The sequence below is a fragment of the Piliocolobus tephrosceles genome, chromosome 3, assembly GCF_002776525.5.
Source record: "Piliocolobus tephrosceles isolate RC106 chromosome 3, ASM277652v3, whole genome shotgun sequence".
Lineage (NCBI taxonomy): Eukaryota > Metazoa > Chordata > Mammalia > Primates > Cercopithecidae > Piliocolobus > Piliocolobus tephrosceles.
In genome coordinates this window covers 180,480,290-180,498,581 of record NC_045436.1, presented here as the reverse complement: position 1 = coordinate 180,498,581, position 18,292 = coordinate 180,480,290, and the positions used below count along the sequence as shown (strand labels likewise).

The window sequence follows — 18,292 nt, the reverse complement described above, 5'->3', positions numbered from 1 at the left end:
GACCCAGGCCCCTCCCAGAGTCAGCCGTGCAGGCTCCGTGCCCCTAAGGACACCGCCAGGGTGTGGCCTCTCCCCGTTTCCTGAGTCAAGGGCCCTCTTCCAAGAAAAAAGGACCAACACACAAAACTATCCTGGCAGTCGTGGGGTTTCAAGGGCCCTTTCCGAAGCCCAGACACATGAACCCAACAGTAAGGCCTCTGGGAAGGCCAAACATAGCCAACCCTAAGTAATGCCGGCTGCTAAGGGCCCTGTATGAAGCAGGACCCAAGGCTCTGTGCGCTTCAAGCGGGGAGAACACATTCGAGAAGGGGAATCCAGCATCAATTTTAAAACCTGGCTAGTGCTGGGACGGGCCCATGTCAGAGACCACCTGGCCAGAGTGGGGGCAGGCTGGGCGGTGGGAGCAGCAGGACCCTGGAGAAGGGGACGTGACCCACAGGCAGGACATGTGGAGTGGGTGCAGGGGGCCAAGGAGAGGGGGGCAAGCAGGCTGGAGCAGAGGAAAAGGCCTGGCTGTGACTCTGCACCTCCAGTCAAAACCGGGGACAGAACCTTGAGGCTGGGAGAGTGCAGGCTGCTTTTTGGAGCTCACCCTAGGATCTGGGGGCTGTGAAAGCTTGGCTGAGCACATGGCAACTCTCCAAATGGTCAGAGAGACCTGAGCTGCTCCATGGCCAGGCAGCTCCCACTCTAGGGAACCACTTGGGGCTCGGTTTCCCCACTGAGGACTGGGCAACCGTAGTCCCGGATCCCTGCACCATTCAGCTCACAAAGCTCTTTCAGGATGGTGACGTTTAGGGCACCCGTCCACCACCAGGCACTACTAGGAGAGTTTCCATCTCCATCCTCACAACAGACGACAAAAGAGGTCCACACAGTGCTCTCCGGGTGTGGAACAGGCGTGTGCGGGCGGCCCTGGGGAAGACGCGGCTCCCTTGGGTTCGCCCTTCCTCCCTGTCCAAGCTGGCAGGGAACATGGACCATGAACCACAAGGGTTGTGGAGGACAGGGAAGATGCCCAGCCCCAGACCACCACATCACAGCAGGGGGCCCCGGGCAAGTGGCTCTTTTGTGTCTCAACTTCCCCCATTTCACATGGGTTCATTATAATCACTTTGCAGGGATGCTGTGAGATGAGATGACCCATGGTCCGAGCCCAGCACAAGATCTGCCGAGGCCGGGCGCGGTGGCTCAAACCTATAATCCCAGCACTTTGGGAGGCCGAGGCGGGCGGATCACAAGGTCAGGAGATAGAGACCATCCTGGCCTACACGGTGAAACCCCGCCTCTATTAAAAAATACAAAAAACTAGCCGGGCGAGATGGCGGGCGCCTGTAGTCCCAGCTACTCGGGAGGCTGAGGCAGGAGAATGGCGTAAACCTGGGAGGCAGAGCTTGCAGTGAGCCGAGATTGCGCCACTGCACTTCAGCCTGGGCGACAGAGCGAGACTCCGTCTCAAAAAAAAAAAAAAAAAAGATCTGCCGGGGGGAACAGTCTCCATCAGCCACAGTGTGCATCATTCCTGCAACGCTTTCAGAACAACCCAGAGACGAGCTGCGGGAGCCCGTGCTGTGCTAAGTGTGGGAGAGCAACAGGCAAAGGCACTGTTCTCCTAAAGCATCTGGGAGTGGAGCGGCCCTAACTGGAGAGAGGGGGCTGCAGTGTGACCACCCGCCCATGCCCGCCCATCCATGCCCACGGATGCCCACAACATGCACTGGGATGAGCACAGAGGAGCTTGAGCCCCCCTGGACGGCTGTCACGGGCCTGTGGGCGTGAGGCTCTCCGGGCACCCTCCCTGGCACCCTCACGTGACTCCCAGGCCTTCATGGTCCAGAGCATCCCCAGACTCCACCCATCTGCAGCATAAAGGAGGCATGACAGTTTGAACTTTAGGAAAAAAGGAACGAAAAAAAAGCTGGTCCGGGCTTCTGCTTGGAACACTGTGCTCTCACCCGCCTGTCTGTGTGGCTAAAGACAACTGGGTGATATCGGGAAAAACAGACGAAAGGCTTGCATCCACACAGGGCCCCGTGTGAGCACCCATCCCGTGCAGGGCCCTGAGTGAGCACTGGTATGCAAAGCCGGCCGCCGACAGGGCCACTCTGGCAGCAGGGTTTGCACTCAGCTGACCCACGGTCTCATCCTGCACTGAGCTTGAACCGAGGCAGATGCTGCAGCACAGTGAGCTCAAGGATCAAGGTGATCTCAGCCCAGTGCCCTTGTCCCCACTCCCTGGGTACCCATCACAGGGCTCCGATGGTGCCCGGCTGGCACTGAGCTTGGCCTGGCCCTGAGCTGGCAAGCCTGGATGAACCTGGAACTTTGTCTATTCACTCAGCAGGCGTGAGCGAGTGGAAGAACTAACTTTGACTTGACCCTGGGGCTTCTGCTGGCCTCAGGGAGCTGCAAGGTGAGGTGTCCATCCCTGCACCTGCTCCTCCAAAGCCAACAAGAGCCCACAGGACTGACTGGACCATCACGCAGGGACTGGACAGGCGATCCCTCTGGCTTCCTGTGGCTTCGAGTCTCCCTGGTTCACAGATGAGGACACTAAGGCTCCAGGATGAACCACTGCCCGTGCCTCAGTTTCCTCATGTGTAAATTGGGATAATGATCACACCTACCTCATAGGGCTTTTGGAGGATCCATCAAGATTATTACGACAGCAGGGCGAGGTTACGGCAGCAGGGCGAGGTGGCGACAGCAGGGCGAGGCTACAGCAGCAGGGCGAGGCGGCGGCAGCAGGGCGAGGCTACGGCAGCAGGGCGAGGCGGCGGCAGCAGGGCGAGGTTATGGCAGCAGGGCGAGGCTGCGGCAGCAGGGCGAGGTTACGACAGCAGGGCGGGGTTACGACAGCAGGGCGGGGTTACGGCAGCAGGGCGGGGTTACGGCAGCAGGGTGAAGTGCCCAGTGAATGCTCAACACACGGAGGCTCGGGGCGCATGGTGGGCAGGAGCAGGACTGTCTGCTGTGACCCCCCAACCAGCCGTGCAGCCCCATCGGGGTTTCCCAAGGGGCAAGAAGAGCCTCGGCCAGCTGGGTTGCCCTGGCTTCCACTGCCCGCCACGTGCAAGGCACAGAGAGGGGTGGGTTTGTTTGCCAGGGCTGCCCTAGCAAAGTGCCCACCATGCTTGGGTTAAAGCAACAACAGCTGGGTGTGGTTGCTCACACCTGTAATCGCAGCACTTTGGGAGGCTGAGGCAGGCGGATCACGAGGTCAGGAGTTCAAGACCAGCCTGGCTAACATAGTGCAATCCTGTCTCTACTAAAAATACAAAAATTAGTCAGGCATGGTGGTGCACACCTGTAGTCCCAGCTACTCAGGAGGCTGAGGCAGGAGAATCACTTGGACCTGGGAGATGGAGGTTGCAGTGAGCAGAGATTGTACCACTGCACTCCAGCCTGGGCAACAGTCAGACTCTGTCTCAAAAAAAAAAAAAAAAAAGAAAAGAAAAGAAGCCACAACAGTTCAGAGTCCTGGAGGCTGGAAGTCTGCAGTCAGGGGTCTGCAGGGCCACAGTCCCTCTGAAGGCTCTCAGGGAAGAACCCTCCCGCCCCTCCCGGCTCCTGGTGGCCCCAGGTGCTCCTTGGCTCGTGGCCACAGCACTCCGGTCCCTGCCTCTGTTGTCATGTGTGAACTTTGTCCCTGTGTCTGTCTCTGCCCACATTCTCCCTCTTCTTCTAGGGATACTAGTTATTGGCTTAGGGCCTGCCCTAATCCCTTGTGGCCTCATCTGACTCAATTTAATCCACAAAGGCCCTGTTTCCAAGTAAGCTCCCATTCACAGGTGCCAGGGATTACATCATCAGTATGTCTTTTCTGGAAGACACAATTCTTCCCCCAACAATCAGCAAGCCCCAGTGGGTGCTGCTGTGCCCACAAGAGAGTCAGGATGGTCTAGGAGGAGCCCTCAGGGGCTGCAACTGTCCCAAGACCACACAGCTAGTCCCATGATGTGGCTGGGCCTTTGCCAGCTGGCTTGGCCTCCGTAGGCCTCTAGTTTTGCCACTTATTGCATGGGGGCAGGCCTGCTGACCCAAAACCCACTCTCTGCCTCTCCTAGGCCCCGCCTGCCCTGGCAGCCACAGAGCAAAGCCAGCGAGACTGTGGGTGGTTAGACTATTCACCATTGCTTCCCCACCCCAACCACTGTGGGGCACCGGCACCCCTGGATCTCCCTGCAGACTTGCAAATGCACAGCGGGGTGAAAGCCTGTGCCCCTAGAAGGCTCTCAAGCCACGCTCTCCAGTCCAGCAGCCACGAGCCACACGTGGCCACTGAGCCCTTCACCTGTGGCAAGTTCAAACCAATGTGTGCGATGTGTAAAATGCACACCAAATTTCAGACGTAGTACTAAAAACAGTGTAAATGTTTCATTAATAATTTGTATATGAATGCCAAAATACTGGAATTTTTTGGACATATTGGATCAAATAGAATTTGTTATTAAAATCAATTTCACCTGTTTCTGTTACCTCTTTAGTGTGGCTACTAGAAAATATAAAATTCTGTGTGTGGATGGCTTTGTGTTTGTGTTGGACGGCGCTGGTCCGAAAGCTGCTTTTGAAATGGTTCTAAGACTCTTAACCACGAGGTGGCAGCATTTCTTCAACAGGGGAGTGAGATCCCGTCAGTTCTCCGCCTCCTGAACTGACCAGCGGCTGCGCCTGGTCAGGAATGAGACCTGAATGAGGTCAGAGAGGTCAGGCCATCTGCCCAGGTCACACAGCAGAGTCAAGGAGTCAGAATCTGAATTCCAGACCCTAGGACACGAAAATCCCCTCTGTCCCCAGGCTCTGGTAAGGACAGGGAATCCTCCATCAGGGAAGGCTGGGGCAGAGGGGAGAGAGCACCAGGCTTGCTCTGAGCAAGACCCAGATGGCGAGACAGGGACATGGCAGCCTGGGGTGTGGGGGCCTGCACTGCAGCTGACTGGCTCTGCCCACTTCTGCTTGTGGGCTGGAAAGGTCCTTGACTTCCACGCTCATCCGTAAGACGGGAGACTGGACCGGAGGATGAGTGATTCCTCCTAGAAACACTTGCCGATGCCATGGCTGTGCTCAGCACCTGCCAGGGACAGAGATCAGCCCGTGCATCCTGCTGGGTGAGGACAGGGCGATCTGTGCATCCTGCTGGGTGAGGTCAGGGTGGTCTGTGCTGCCTGCCTGCAGAGGAGGAGGCTGCACTTCTTCCTGGGAAAGGGCAGGTCAGGAGAGCTTCCTGGAGGAGGGGGCTGTGGTCTCCAACAAGCCTATGATTCTAGATACTGTCTGGGCTCTCGGGCTGAGGGGAGGCCCACCCACGACACGGCACAAGCTCCAGAGCACCCCACCCGCACACCTGCATGAGCACACACGCAGGGGGTAGAAAAGAGCTGAGGCAGGGCGAGGAGCAGAGGTGGGGGGAAAATCCAGGCATCAACAGGACGGAAAGGAAAAGCGTCGACATCGCGCCCCAGGGTGGGGTATCGTGGTCCTGGCACATCCACTCACAGGGCTCAGGCAGTTCTCAGGTATCCACAAATCCCAGACAACAAGCAATTGAGAACATGACACCCTGAACCCTTGAACCCACACAGGGCCCCACTCCTGCAGGAGCCCAGATGTCTGTTTCTGATGAGAGTCCTGAGCAAGGTTTGCTAGATGCACCTCCATACCTGGAGAGGCTGTGAGGCCAGGTGGGAGCCCAGGATCCAGCCCCCAGCCTCTACCTACCTGCTCCCCCACCCCCGCTGCACACCCCTTGGTGAGGTCGTGCAGGCACACACCTCCTAGAGGGTCCCTGCGTCCCTCCCTTCTCCCAGCCCCAGATCCCTCCAGGGGGCCCACGCCCCCTCCCAGCCCTCAGGGCCACTTCCGGAGACTTGCTGTCCACATCACAGCTCTAGCTGGGAGGGAGGGGTCGAGAGTTTGCCATAGCCCAGAGAGACCGCCCTGTTCCTGGAAGGACCTGGGGACCTTGGATGGCCTCTCAAACTGCAAAGTCCTGGCACCTGCTCCCTCGGACCCACCAGCAGGGTGCCCCTGCTGCTGTAACCGACAGGAGAAAGATCTCGCCCCTGGCCCAGGCATGGTGACCCTCTGCTGCCTGGGGTCCCGGCCTGGATGGCGTAGAGAGCCTCCCTGGTGTCCCCGTCCAGGGGAGAGGTCACCCTACCAGTCCCAGGTCACATGCTGCCCACTTTGGAGACGTTCTCGTGGGGGCCATAGGCGCCTAACCTACTGGAAGAAAGTTCCCAGGCCCCTGGGAAGCGACGGGTCACACTCCCCGGAGGTTGCAGGGTGGAGGGTGGAGGGTGGAGGGTGGGGGCAGGGGACGGCCTTACCGGCGGGGTTCCGCTCAAACTCGCACCCCGGCCGGGCAGCGGCGAAGACCAGGACTGTGAGGAGCAGCAGCGGCCGCGGGGGCGGCATGGTGGGGCGGCGGGCCTTGGACGGCCGGCGCAGTGATGTGGCACTCGGGCCGCGCGGGCCGGGGCTCTGCGCTCGCTGGGCTCCCGCCCCCGGCGCAGGGAGGGCGCCCCAAACGCAAACGCCGGAGTCGGGTTACAGTGGGCAGCGCCAGAAGCTAGAGGGAGGATGCCGTTGGGGGAGGAGGAGGGGCAGGACAACAGATAAAGGCCCCTGCCTGCCCTGGGTGGGGTGCCCCGCCTCCTCCAAAGGGCTCCCTGCCCCTCCTTGGGACTCAGTTTCCCCATCTACCGCCTGAGCGCACTGTGGAGCTCATCTGCAGATTCCCTGCTGATCCTGCCTAAAACCCCTGGTCCCGGGCACAGGCTGCATCTGCGGGTGGAGGCGGCTCTGGCTGCAGCCCTGACCCCAGCTGACCAGGGCCTGTCAGGTGAGGAAAGTGAAGGCATGTCCCCACCTGCTAACCCTTGTCCCCGGTGTGGATGCAGGGGAAGGGACTTTGCTGGGCGGCTGGACCTTTAGGAGCCATGTGCCTCATGGATCCTTTGCCAGCTATGCCAGTGCACCAGTACCAGGCCCTGGAGCCAGCTGCCACTCAGCCCTGAGACTTAGGACAAGCCCCTTTGCCCAGAGGCTGGTGTAATGGAGACAGTACTCACAGTGGCCCCAACTCATGGCTGGCACCCAGCAGGTGCTGCTTCCTGTGGGTCATCTGCTTGAAGATGCCCATTTCAACACTCCCAGGGATCTGGGGTGTCTGGTGCTCAACGCTGCTCGCTGTCTGCCTGGACTTGGCTGGGTCCTTCCGGAAGCACCTCTGACTGCCCTGGCCAGCCCATGGGGGGTGCCCTGCAGGACAAGCTTCTAGGAGAGAAGCCAGTTTGTGTCGTCAAAAGAGCACAGACTCACGGCTCAAAGGATCTCGAGCCAGTGGCCTGGTCTCCTCGAGGCTGGGAGCTCTCCACTGAGAAACAGCACCGCGCTCACCTTGGGGCTCATGAGGATGGGGTGGGGGCAGCATGACAGCCAGGAGGAGTCCATCAGTGGTTGGAAGCCAGCTCCGCAGCGGGACATGATGCGTGCGTGCCGGCATCCTCAGCACTTGCTGCACAGCGGGTGCTAGCGATAAAAGTGGGTCTGACGCCGCTCCAAACCCACCCCACAGCTGGACCCTTGAGAAGGGTGCTGGGGCTGTGAAAGCCTGAAGAGGGAGGGTTGTGTCAGCATCGGTCAGGTGGAAGGACTTGGCTAAGCAGAGGAGGAGGAAGTACTAAGAGAAGGCCCAGAAAGGATGCAGGCTCCCCAGGGAGGGGCCAGTAGACTAGGGCACCCAGCACTTTAGCCCAAGGCCATGTGGATAGGAGTGAGGAGCAGTGCGGACAGAGAACAGAAAGGGCCAGCAATGCCAGGCTCAGGAGCAGAGACCACAGGCTCTGGCAGGAGCACAACCTGCTCTTGGCTGCATTTCCAGGAGCTCGCTCTGCTTGGTGGAGGGTGGGTGAGAGGAAGGGCTGCTTCGCCAGGGACCAGGAAGGGTTCTGGAGGCTTGGCCATGGATGGGTGTCCAGGTGAGGCAGGAGGAGGGTGAGGGTCAGCAAGCGCAGAGGGGATGGAGAGAGGGCTCCTGGCTCAGAACCCCTTCTGGCCCAGGTTTGCACCCCGTGTGAGCAGGAGGGAGGCTCGGGTGAACGAGATCATGGTCTCGAAAGGACAAGAAGGCAAGCTGAGTGAGAGGACGGTCACTCTGGGCTCCCACAGGGCCTCCCTCTGCCTCACCCGTCATGGAATGCTGCAGCCCTGTGACAGATGGAACCAATAAAAAACTCCTGGTCCCCCAAATAAAATAAATGAGAAGTTATGTCCTTCAAGTTGCCTGCCAGCCTCACAGCCTCCATGGCTCTCTGCTTCCCGCCCACCCATGGGAAAGCCTCCCAAGCTTGCAGCTCCACCGTCAAAACAACAGGAGAAGCCTCCCTCACTCGGCCGCACACAGGGCGCAGGGCCTAGCCTGGAGGTGTTGGAAGCCCAGCAAGGGATTGCATGCAAGCCCAGGCATCTAGAAAGCTCTGCTCTCCTGGTAATTGAACTGTGGTTAATGCGAGACAGAATTCCCCCCTTTCCATGGAAATGAGACACCCTCTGAATAAGATGTTTATTGATTCACAGCATTCGTGAGACCCAGCATCATTTTGCAACACATTTAAGTGCACATGAAAAGTATCTTTTGAATTACACACACACACACACAAAAAGTCCCCATGCCTAAGGCAAGGGACAGCCCAGCGTGGGAGCCACATGGGCTGATGGAGAAGGGCGGAGGGAGTGCCTTAAGATGCCTGTTCCAGAACGTCCCATGGAGCTTCTGAGGAAGGCGAAACATGATAGCAAGCAGTCCCCGTCTCTAATACACAGCGTGCCTCCCTCTAACCATGGTGCCTTCCAGCAGGGCAGGCTGCACGCCTTTCCTTGAGTGGCGCTAAAACAGTGACCAAGCATTTTAGCCTGGTGGAGACGCAATAACACGGAGGGTAGGCCCCGCTGGCTGCCAGGCTCCTCGCACCTGGGGAGCTCCCAGGGACAGGAGAGGGCTCAGCCAAGGAGCTCACAGCCTGGGCTCTGGAACTTTAAACAATGGGGACCAACCTGCTTCTGCTGTGCGAGTGCCCTCTCTTGTAAGCACAGGGGCACCGGGGTGCAACAGGGTCTCAAGTTCATGTGCCCTCTGCGAACCAGGGTGTGACGCCCACCTGCCCCACCTCCTGCCTGGAACCCCTGGGTTTGATTGAACTGGCCAGGTCTGTGTTTTAATGTTTTTAATTGCTTCCTGACCACATACCTATAGTTGCTATTATTCCAAACAATAATTTGTTTTATTTGAATTACACTTCATGATTTACAAACATTTTTAAATTTATCCTTTTGAGGAAGGCATTGGCAAGTCAGCAAATAACACCTGGTTTTGGCTGGGTGCGGTGGCTCATGCCTATAAGCCCAGCACTTTGGGAGGCTGAGGTGGGCAGATCACTTAAGCTCAGGAATTCAAGACCAGCCTGGGCAACAAAGTGAGACCTCCATCTCTACAAAAAAAATACAAAAATTATCCAGGCATAGTGACCCATGCCTGTGGTCCCAGCTACTCAGGAGGCTGAGGGGGGAGGATGGCTTGAGCATGGGGGGCGGAGGTTGCAGTGAGCTGAGACTGCACCACTGCACTCTAGCCTAGACAACAGATTCAGACCCTGTCTCAAAAAGTTGTTTTAAAGCACAATAATAACACCTGTTTTTTGGAAAAGACTCTGTGAAGCCACCTCAGCTGGGTTCTCCACTGTTAATACCAAGAGCAAGTGACAGCCACATGTGTCTTTGAAGAATTCAGCCTCTGGAAGGAAATAATGTGATGTCCACGCTCTCCCTGCATTGCTGGCCTTGGGTGTAGGGTGTCATGACACAGGCTCCACGCCTGCAAGAGCCTGCGGGTGAAGCCCATCAGAGAGTCCCATGAGGCAGGGGCTGAGGTCTTGCAGTCCACCCTGTCTCTGCAGGGGATGGCCCTGGGCCTTGAAGAAAACAGCAATGACAGAAGCTGAAGAGAGAATCGTGTCCATTCATTCACTCGCTCACTCATTTACCCACACACCTCTTCACTGGGGGCCCATGTGCGCTGTGTACCATTCTTTCCCTGAGCTGTGAAATAGGACAGATGTGCACAAAAGTCCTCCACACTGTCCCGTGGGGACATTCAATGACATGGATGGCGGGTGCCCCCACTGGGGAATGGCACCCTGTAATTACTAAACTGGGGGTGATGCACACAGCTACTCAGGGGCACTCCGCCTTCTCTTGGCTCCCCCAGCACTGCTGCTGGGGAGCAAGGGCCCTCCCCATCCTGGGCCACCCTCTCTGGAACCTGGGCCCTGGCTACTACTTCCATCTCTTGACCATCTCAAGTCTAGGATCCAGAGGCCCAGAGGTGGCCTTCTGGGGCAGGAAGCAGAGGTCATGTGCTCTGATGGTATCACCACCAGAAAAGGCTCGGAGCACACAGACTCCACATCCTCCCCAGTCAAGATGCCACAGCCCTGGCAAACCACGGAAAAGGAGGCAGGAGACGGGCTCCATCGGCTTGTCCACACGGGCAGTCACAGACGATGGGCCTGGAGCTGGGGACCTCTAGGCTCCCAGAGGTGGGCACGTCCCAGGGGCCGCCTGTGCCTGCCGGGCCCTGACCACAGACTATCAGATGTGAGCTCTGGGAGCCCCCAACCAGACTCTGCCCCGGCATTTATCTCCCAAACCTGCGCAATGCTGAGAACAAATCGGAACAATGCTAATAACCAGGTGGGAGTAACAGGTGCCCTCCCGGGCTGCAGAAGAGACCCCGAGCAAGCGTGACCACCTCACCCACATGAACAGCAGTCACTGATAGGACGCCCACGGGTACCACGTGCCACACAAGACGCTTCCCTATCCACCGTCTCGAAGCATCGCCACGACCCCAGAACAAGGGCGAGGCTCAGAAAGGAAAAAACCGCTGTCCCCGGCCAGGTGGCCGAGCCTGGAGCTCTCCTCCCCTGCTCCTGCTGTCCACACCCACATCTGGGCCTCTCCTCTTCCTCCTGTACTTCCGCCTCAGTTCAAAATCAAGCCGCCGGTGTCTGGGGGGTCCCCAGTGGCGTTTCTGTGGCAGGGCCAGTGCCCTTTCCACAGGGTTTCTTAGAAGGTGGAGCGGATGAGCCCTGCCAGGCCCTCAGTGTGTCTGCTGCAGGCAGGAATCATTCTCTGCATCCAGAGAGCTGCTGTGGGTGGACGCTGGGTGCGGGGTTCTCTTCAGCACCTGGTGCACCATGCTGGCCAGGTCCAGGGAGCTGTTGTGCGTGGACCCTGGGCGCAGGGTTCTCTTCAGCAGCCGGCGCGCCATGCCGGCCAGGACTTGGCGGAACGGCCGGCGGAGCAGGGAGTACGTGAACGGGTCGGCCGCCGCCTTGCTGTAGGTCAGGCACTTGCTGAGGATGCCCCAGTGGGCGTTCACGGTGACGAAGGGCACGAGCTCCACCAGCCTGTTGGGGAAGCGGAGCAGCTGACTCAGCCACAGTGACAGCACCCGCCACACACTCATGCTCCGGGACAAGGCTTCTGACCAGTGGCAGCACAGCCTGAGGTGGGGGCCACAGAGTCAGGACAAGTACACACCGCAGCCCTGACGCTCACTAGCCAGGGGGCTCTGCGCCAGCACCCTGAGCCTCGGTCTCCTCTTCCTAAAACGGGATTACAAGGCCGGGTCCTGGGACTGCGGAGCAAGCCGACATCAGCCCGCATACAGCAGGTACTCAGTAGGTGGCAGCACCGCCACCGTGACCCAGGCCTTCTCCCACCATCCTCCCTCTCAGCTCAGTCCACCCACCTGCGCGCACACCTGCGGCGAACGCCTGCACACAGAACCAGCTACCGAGGGAGCCATTACCACTACCGTGCTGCAGACCAAGACACCCCAGATGTGAGCACTGGGAGCCCCCAGCCAGACTCCCCTCTGGCATTCACCTGCCAAACCTGGGCAATGTTGAGAACAAATCAGAACAACACTAATAACCAGGCTGGAGTAACAGGTGTCAACCTGGGCTGCAGAACAGACGCTGAGCAAGCGTGGCCACCTCACCCACGTGAATCACAGTCACTCACGGGATGTCCTCGGGCACCTCGGGCACCGCGGGCACCATGCACCACGCAGGGTGCTTCCCTACCCACCCTCTCGCAGCATCACTCAGAGAGTCTTGAGGGCGTCTCTAGGACCATCAGGCATACAACTCCCAGAGGAAAGGCTCGGTCCCACATTCTGAGTCTGACCCCAGCGCTTTTCTGAAATCAGACTAGAACTCAGAGTGGAAGGGACTGGGCTCTGCGTGGGGGAAAGCAGCAGAGGGCTGGGCCTCTGGGGACTTGGATGGACCCCTCTGCTCTCAGCACAGCCTGGGGTAGGGGCCACGGGGTCAGGACAAGGCTTCTGACCAGGGGCAGCACAGCCTGAGGTGGGGGCCACAGAGTCAGGACGAGGCTTCTGACAGCTGTCACAAGTGCATGTGCTGACCAGTGGCAGCCGTTCCGCTTCCCAGGTCCTGGCTTTGAACCAGGGCCCCCAAAAGCCAGGGCTTTCCCCATCAGCCTGATTTCTGTCCCAGGATGTCCCACCCCCCACTCAGAAGGACTGCAGCCCTGTGATTTACAAGTTTAGCTGGGTCACTCATTAGTTTGGAGACCACCTGCTGACTACCCACAAACACAGCAGCTGCTGGGGTGCAGCAAGGATCAGACTGACTCCCTCCCTCCACGGCACCCAGTCCAGCGAGGTGGGGATGAGGAGGCAGGCAAGCAGGCAGGCAGCCACCTCAAGCTGAGAAGCAGGGCCAGAATGTGAGGACAGGGAGAACTGAGGGGTGTGGCCAGAGGAGAGGCATCCAGAATCCAAAAATCAGGGCAGGGACACAGATCCAAGGCAGTTATGGCCCTAATCACCTACCCCAGGCTGAGGTGAGAACCCAGTTACAGTAAGTGACAGTCCGCAAAGGACTTTGCCACCGGCCAGCATATGCACATCAGGTACACGGTCACCCCCACGTCCACGAAGCCCACCATCAGGCAAGTGGGAAGGAGGGTCCTATGGACGGATCTGAGAAGCATGGCATTTCTTTCAGTCACTAGGGGACTGAGCTGCAGGTGAGTAAGAAAGCCACACACATGGCAGTGAAGCCACGGTGCAGATGGAAGTCATCAGAAACACCCAGCTGAGGCTGTGTCCGGAGTCACACTGGGACCAGAAGTCATGTGGCAACCACCAGCATTCCAACCAGCCATGACCCTGCAGAGAAGGCGGCTCACTCACGTGTCCACTGATGCTCAGCACCTGGTGACCATATCCATCTGCCCTCCGCACAGCCCCACAGTAGATCACAGACTCCACAAGGGAGGCTCTGTATCCCCGCCCTCCTGGTCTCACTGCTGCACACCCCAGGGACTTCATCTGCACCATTGATTAAGTCAGTAAAACTCAAGAGTGACAACCAAGAAACAAAAGAAAAATCCTATATTCCCCATCCACATGAACTGGCTCAAGGTGACTTTGAGTTATTTCTAACCAGATTAAATTCACCTTCAAGATGTCCGCAGAAGAGTCTAACAATGCATCCCAGTTCTGCAAACAATTCCCAGGAGAAGAGCTCTGAAATATTTTTAGCAATTGCAGAACAATTGGAGCAAGTGCACTACCTTCTAAGGGGCAGCAGGGACAACATGCTCCTGGATCTCTGACTTCCTGTGGGTTAAGCCAACTGCATTAGAACCTCGTCCACACACTGGGTGGAAGCTCCGGCTGGAGCCTTAGGGCAATAACGGAGTGAGGTTCTGATTCGATTCATTCCTATGATGTGAGAGGCACCTGTCAGGCAAACCCGTCCAAACTGATCCAGCTGTGCTGCCCCCAGGCTCCATCCCCCAAGGCCCCTCCCCCACTGAAACACCTGCCTCGTCTTGCTGACCTGCATCTTCCGCCATCAGAACCAAGAGGAGCCTGTGTTCCATTTGATTTTGTAACTGCAGGACCAGGCACAAAGCCCAGCACAGAGTAGGTGCTCATTAAATGTTTAGTGAGTACGTGAAGAAATATATATCCTCATTAATGCTATATTGTACCCACGTTTTTCACAGAGAAGAAAGCCGGAGCTGCCCAGATCCCAGAGTTGGTAACAGCATTGTGGAAACAAGGCTGCAAAGGCAGGCTTCATGACGTTGTTTGGGATTCTTCCTTTTAACACTTGTGTGCACGCTCATAGCTATGCATGTTTACACACACGGTCAGGGCCTTGTACACATGCGGGAAAATAATGGTTACACTCATTAATCAACATAATAACATCATGGCTGAGTGAGCCAGTCTCACTCATCATTCATTTAAAATTTCAAAACTAAATGCTGGAGCTCTGGAAATGTTAGCACTCACCTTCTACATGTATGTACATACATGTGCATGTATGAATACACACATGAAACCTCCCAACCTACACATGCATGCATGAGCAGGCACATGGGCACACATACACACAAGCATGATAATCAGATAAATAGCTAGTTCCCAAGAGAAGGACACCACAGTTTCTCCATCCACACTTGTGCCCATGAAGTTTCCTAAGAACCAGAGGCCTTTGCCAGGTTTTATGTGAGCAAGGAGAGTGCCTGTGATCCACAAGAAACCTAGCTCTCTGTCCCTAAGCCAGATGGGATCGGTGGCCAAGAGCTCCTGTCCCAAGTGCTGATTCCAAAGAGCTCAGAGGGAGCCTAGTAGGCAGGACAGAGCTGGTGCCACTCATCATGGGCACTCTGGAACCTCCCAGGTTCCTGGGACACAATTGTTGCCCCCCGCCCCCTACAACATACCTAAGCACCCCAGTGACCTAGAAAGATAGGCAGGCATCCTGGACAGGCCGGCAGACCTTCTAGGGCATTAGATAGCAACCCCAGGAGGACCCTACACAAACAGAGCCAGAATCCTGGTACCACACTCCCTGCTGGCTCCCTCCCCTGGGGTGGGGACCTGGGCCCCTTGAGGATGAGGGCCATGGACCCCTCCCGGGAGCTTCTTCCTTCAGGGCAGTTTCCTGCCGTGGCTCAACACGTAGGGTGGAGACCTCCCAGCCAGCCTGAGTGCTGCAGAGGCCTGGCCTAAACTTCCATGGAACTTCCAAGAAAGGCAAAACATGATAGCAAGCAGTCACCCTCTCTAATAAACATCGTGCCTCCCTCTAACCATGTTGCCTTCCAGCAAGGCAGGGTGCACACATTTCCTTGAGTGGAGCTAAGGTAGTGACCAAGTGGCCAAGTGGGTGACCCAGGAACCCCGGAGGCAAAGACTGCAGACTCCCCTGCCCCTCAGCACAGCACTGGGACAATGGTACCAGCAGAACCTTTACCCATAATCTTTCCCAAATTACCTGTGACTCCAGGTAATTCTGACCTGACAAGCACTCAGGCCAAGGTCTCCAGGAAAGAGAAGAGCAAAGAGAACACTCACCTGGCAGCGTTATTGCCCTGAGGCTCCAGCCGGAGCTTCCACCCAGATTCCCAACTCCAAACCCAGGAGATGCGGAGTCTAAGGTCTGGGTTAGTCCCAGGCCGCCTGATTTTGAAAGCTTCCTAGGTTTAAAGAGCCAGGTGCTGATTCACAGACCCCATATCTGCCTGTGCCTGGACAAGGAAAGTCTCCTCATTTATAGGACAGGATGGGGGCCAGTGCCATCTTCCTCCAAGGGTCTTTCCCAGGAGCTGCCAGCACAGCCCCCAGCCCATCAGGTGTGGAGGAGGGTTCTGTGGTGATGGCCACCCTCCCGATACCCGACTGGGAGACCTCAGAGGCCTACTCAACTGAGGCCAAGCCCTCCCAGCTGTTCCCACGACGGGAGCCGGACTCGGGACCCACCTGGTCACGACATATGGGGCAAAGCAGATGAGGAAGCTCGCAATAGAGATGCCAATCTTCCTGGTGGCCCGGTGGTGGCGCCGCTTCTGCTGGATGAGGCAGCGCTGCCGCACACTGTGGGGACAAAGGACAGTGGTCAGGATGGTGGCAGGGTGGGGACAGAGCCCAGGCCCAGAGCCTAGGGGCCGAAGTGAGGGCAGACAGGAGGGGTTCAGGACGTTTAGCCTGGAACCTCAAGAGGACAGAGGGATGGGGGAGAGAGAAAGAACAATGAAAAGGGGTAAGCTTGCTTTTTTGTAGGTGAAATCAAGGAAGCCTGGAAAGAAGGGCCACCTCCTCCTTCTTTCCCTCCGGCTCATCCTTCTCCACACAGAGGGAACTGAGGCAGGCCTGCTGATGGAGAGGCAAGGCTGGGGCCCTCAGGGAGGGAGAAGTCACCTGGTCTGCCCACCCCAGGAGCAGGAGAGCCTCTTGGGGGTCCTGTGCGGGGGCCAAGGGCGAAAGGGGAACACCCTACGGGAGGTAATTTGGAACAATGGCAACACTAGCTAGAGACTCAGGAGACAAATCCTGCCAAGTAGTGAGCAGAAAGCATGGGGTATGGACCCTGCTCAAGACGTGAAGCCCAAGGCCATGCAAGTGTATTGGGTCGGCAGCAGGCGGAAACAAGCAGATGCCTCAGACCCACAGCTACTCTATAGGAGGGGCGTGTCTGGCTGTCCACAGCAGAGCCCTCCGGAACCCCTCCCGGAGACGCACACCCCACCACTCTGTGCAAAGTTCCCTGTGCGCTGTCCCGCGAGCAGCATGCAGGGGAGCTGCTATGGCTGGTGAACTTTGGGCGGAGTAAAGGTGATGATGCCCACAGGCTACTCGAGCCAACTGCCAGGGAGCACCTGAGTCCCTGGCCTGGGCCGGTCGGCATGCACTGGGCCAATACCTGGGGTGCAGGTCGGCAAGCAGCATGAGCGCCTTCATGGTGACGACGTCCATGCGCTGGCAGTGGCTGCGCGCCACCCGGTGCACCTGGAGCGAGGTGAGGCAGATCACCGCCAGCGGCAGCACGAAGCCCATCGCGTGGAGTGTGGCGGTGAAGGCTGCGAAGCGCGGGCGCTCAGGCTCGGGTGGCAGGCGCAGCGAGCAGGACGCAAAGGCACTGCTGTAGCCGAGCCACGAGCAGCCAAGTGCAGCGACCGAGAAGACCAGCGACTGTCCCCAGGCACAGCCCAGCAGCAGGACGGCATCGCGCGGTCGCAGGCGTCCAGCGTAGCGCAGCGGGAAGCCCACGGCCAGCCACTGGTCTGTGCTCAGCGCCGCCACGCTCAGCGCCGCGTTGGACGCCAGGAAGGTGTCCAGGAAGCCAATGGCTTGGCACGCGCCGGGCGCCGACGGTGGCCGCCCGCGCATCACACCAAGCAGCGTGAAGGGCATGTCCAGCGCCGCCAGCAGCAGGTGGCCCAGCGAAAGATTCACCAGGAGGACGCCCGAGGCGCGAGTGCGGAGCTTAGAGCTGTAGGCGCAACAAAGCAGCACCAGTGCGTTGGATAGCAGCGCCACAGCCAGCACCATCACCAGCAGCCCCGCTAGCAGGGTCTCGCCGGGGCCCATGGCGCTAGCGTCTCTGCAGGCACCCTGAGGTTCTCATGGCTCTTCTTCAGGCGCGGGCCTGAGAAAGTGCGGCGATGGAGTGGCTGAGCGGCGCGCCCACAGCTTCTGGGAGGTGCAGACCCGGCCGGCAAGGCCCAGAGCGGCGCGAGGAAAGCTGCGGCAAGTGCGCGGTCCGGGGTACCCGGGCGGAGGGCGTTGCTCTTCCTAGCCGGAGCAGCCTGGGGCCGCCCTGGAGGCAGCGCAACCGCGGTGCTGTCCAGGGTGCTGAATGCGCTCACCGTCGCGGCAGGACTGCCCTGAGGTTGAAGGGAGGCGTGGGGGCGCGGGACCTAGGGGCGAGGGAGGTCTCTTTGCTGACACTATATCTTTCCTTCTTCCCTCCTTGTAGCGTGGCAGGATGGGACTCTGGGCTCTTCTGCTCCAGGCCAGGTCTGTCCCTGCCCTGGTCACACCTCCAGCCGAGCCTCCCAGCGCTGGTTCATGCGCAGTTGAGACGCCAGCGAGAGCCACTAGGTGGATCCTAGGCTGCACAGCCTTCACCACGCCTCTGCCTCCAGGCGCTGGCACCAAACTGGAGCGACCTGGTGGCTTATAGGGGCGGTAGGGGCGGTGGGGGCAGGAATGAAGTGGTGAGAAGCTGTGCAGGCGTGGCAGAGGGAGTGACGGGGCAGGGGCGGGAGCTGCCCTCAGGACTTCCCTCCCATCCCCCAGCCTCAGCCCAGGAACTGTGACTGCATTGACGTTTGTTGAAGCAAGAAGGGCGACAAGAAGTGGAAACAAGGTTGAGAGAGGTATGCGGGAAGGAGAGAG

General features: G+C 58.4%; 2 protein-coding genes across 4 annotated transcripts in view; both read right to left on the bottom strand.

Moving 5' to 3' along the window:
- Window positions 1-6,588, bottom strand: part of CPZ (carboxypeptidase Z) — a 28,695-nt gene extending 22,107 nt beyond the window's left edge. For 2 of the 3 annotated variants that reach the window (XM_023206687.1, XM_023206686.1), the window contains exon 1: window positions 6,330-6,588. Coding sequence is in view for 2 of the 3 variants with exons in the window: in XM_023206686.1 (XP_023062454.1) it covers window positions 6,330-6,417 (88 nt within the window). In the remaining variant the exon portion in view is untranslated. The remainder of the gene's footprint in view (window positions 1-6,329) is intronic. The other variant, XM_023206685.2, reaches the window with a different exon arrangement.
- Window positions 6,589-8,552: 1,964 nt separating this feature from the next.
- Window positions 8,553-18,069, bottom strand: GPR78 (G protein-coupled receptor 78). Its single transcript, XM_023206688.1, has 3 exons — window positions 16,815-18,069; window positions 15,875-15,988; window positions 8,553-11,471 (listed from the first exon to the last, which is right to left on the bottom strand). Exons 1-3 carry the CDS (start codon window positions 17,480-17,482, stop codon window positions 11,162-11,164), a joined length of 1,092 nt encoding a protein of 363 aa, XP_023062456.1. The 5' UTR covers window positions 17,483-18,069; the 3' UTR covers window positions 8,553-11,161.
- Between the last annotated feature and the right edge of the window lie 223 nt (window positions 18,070-18,292).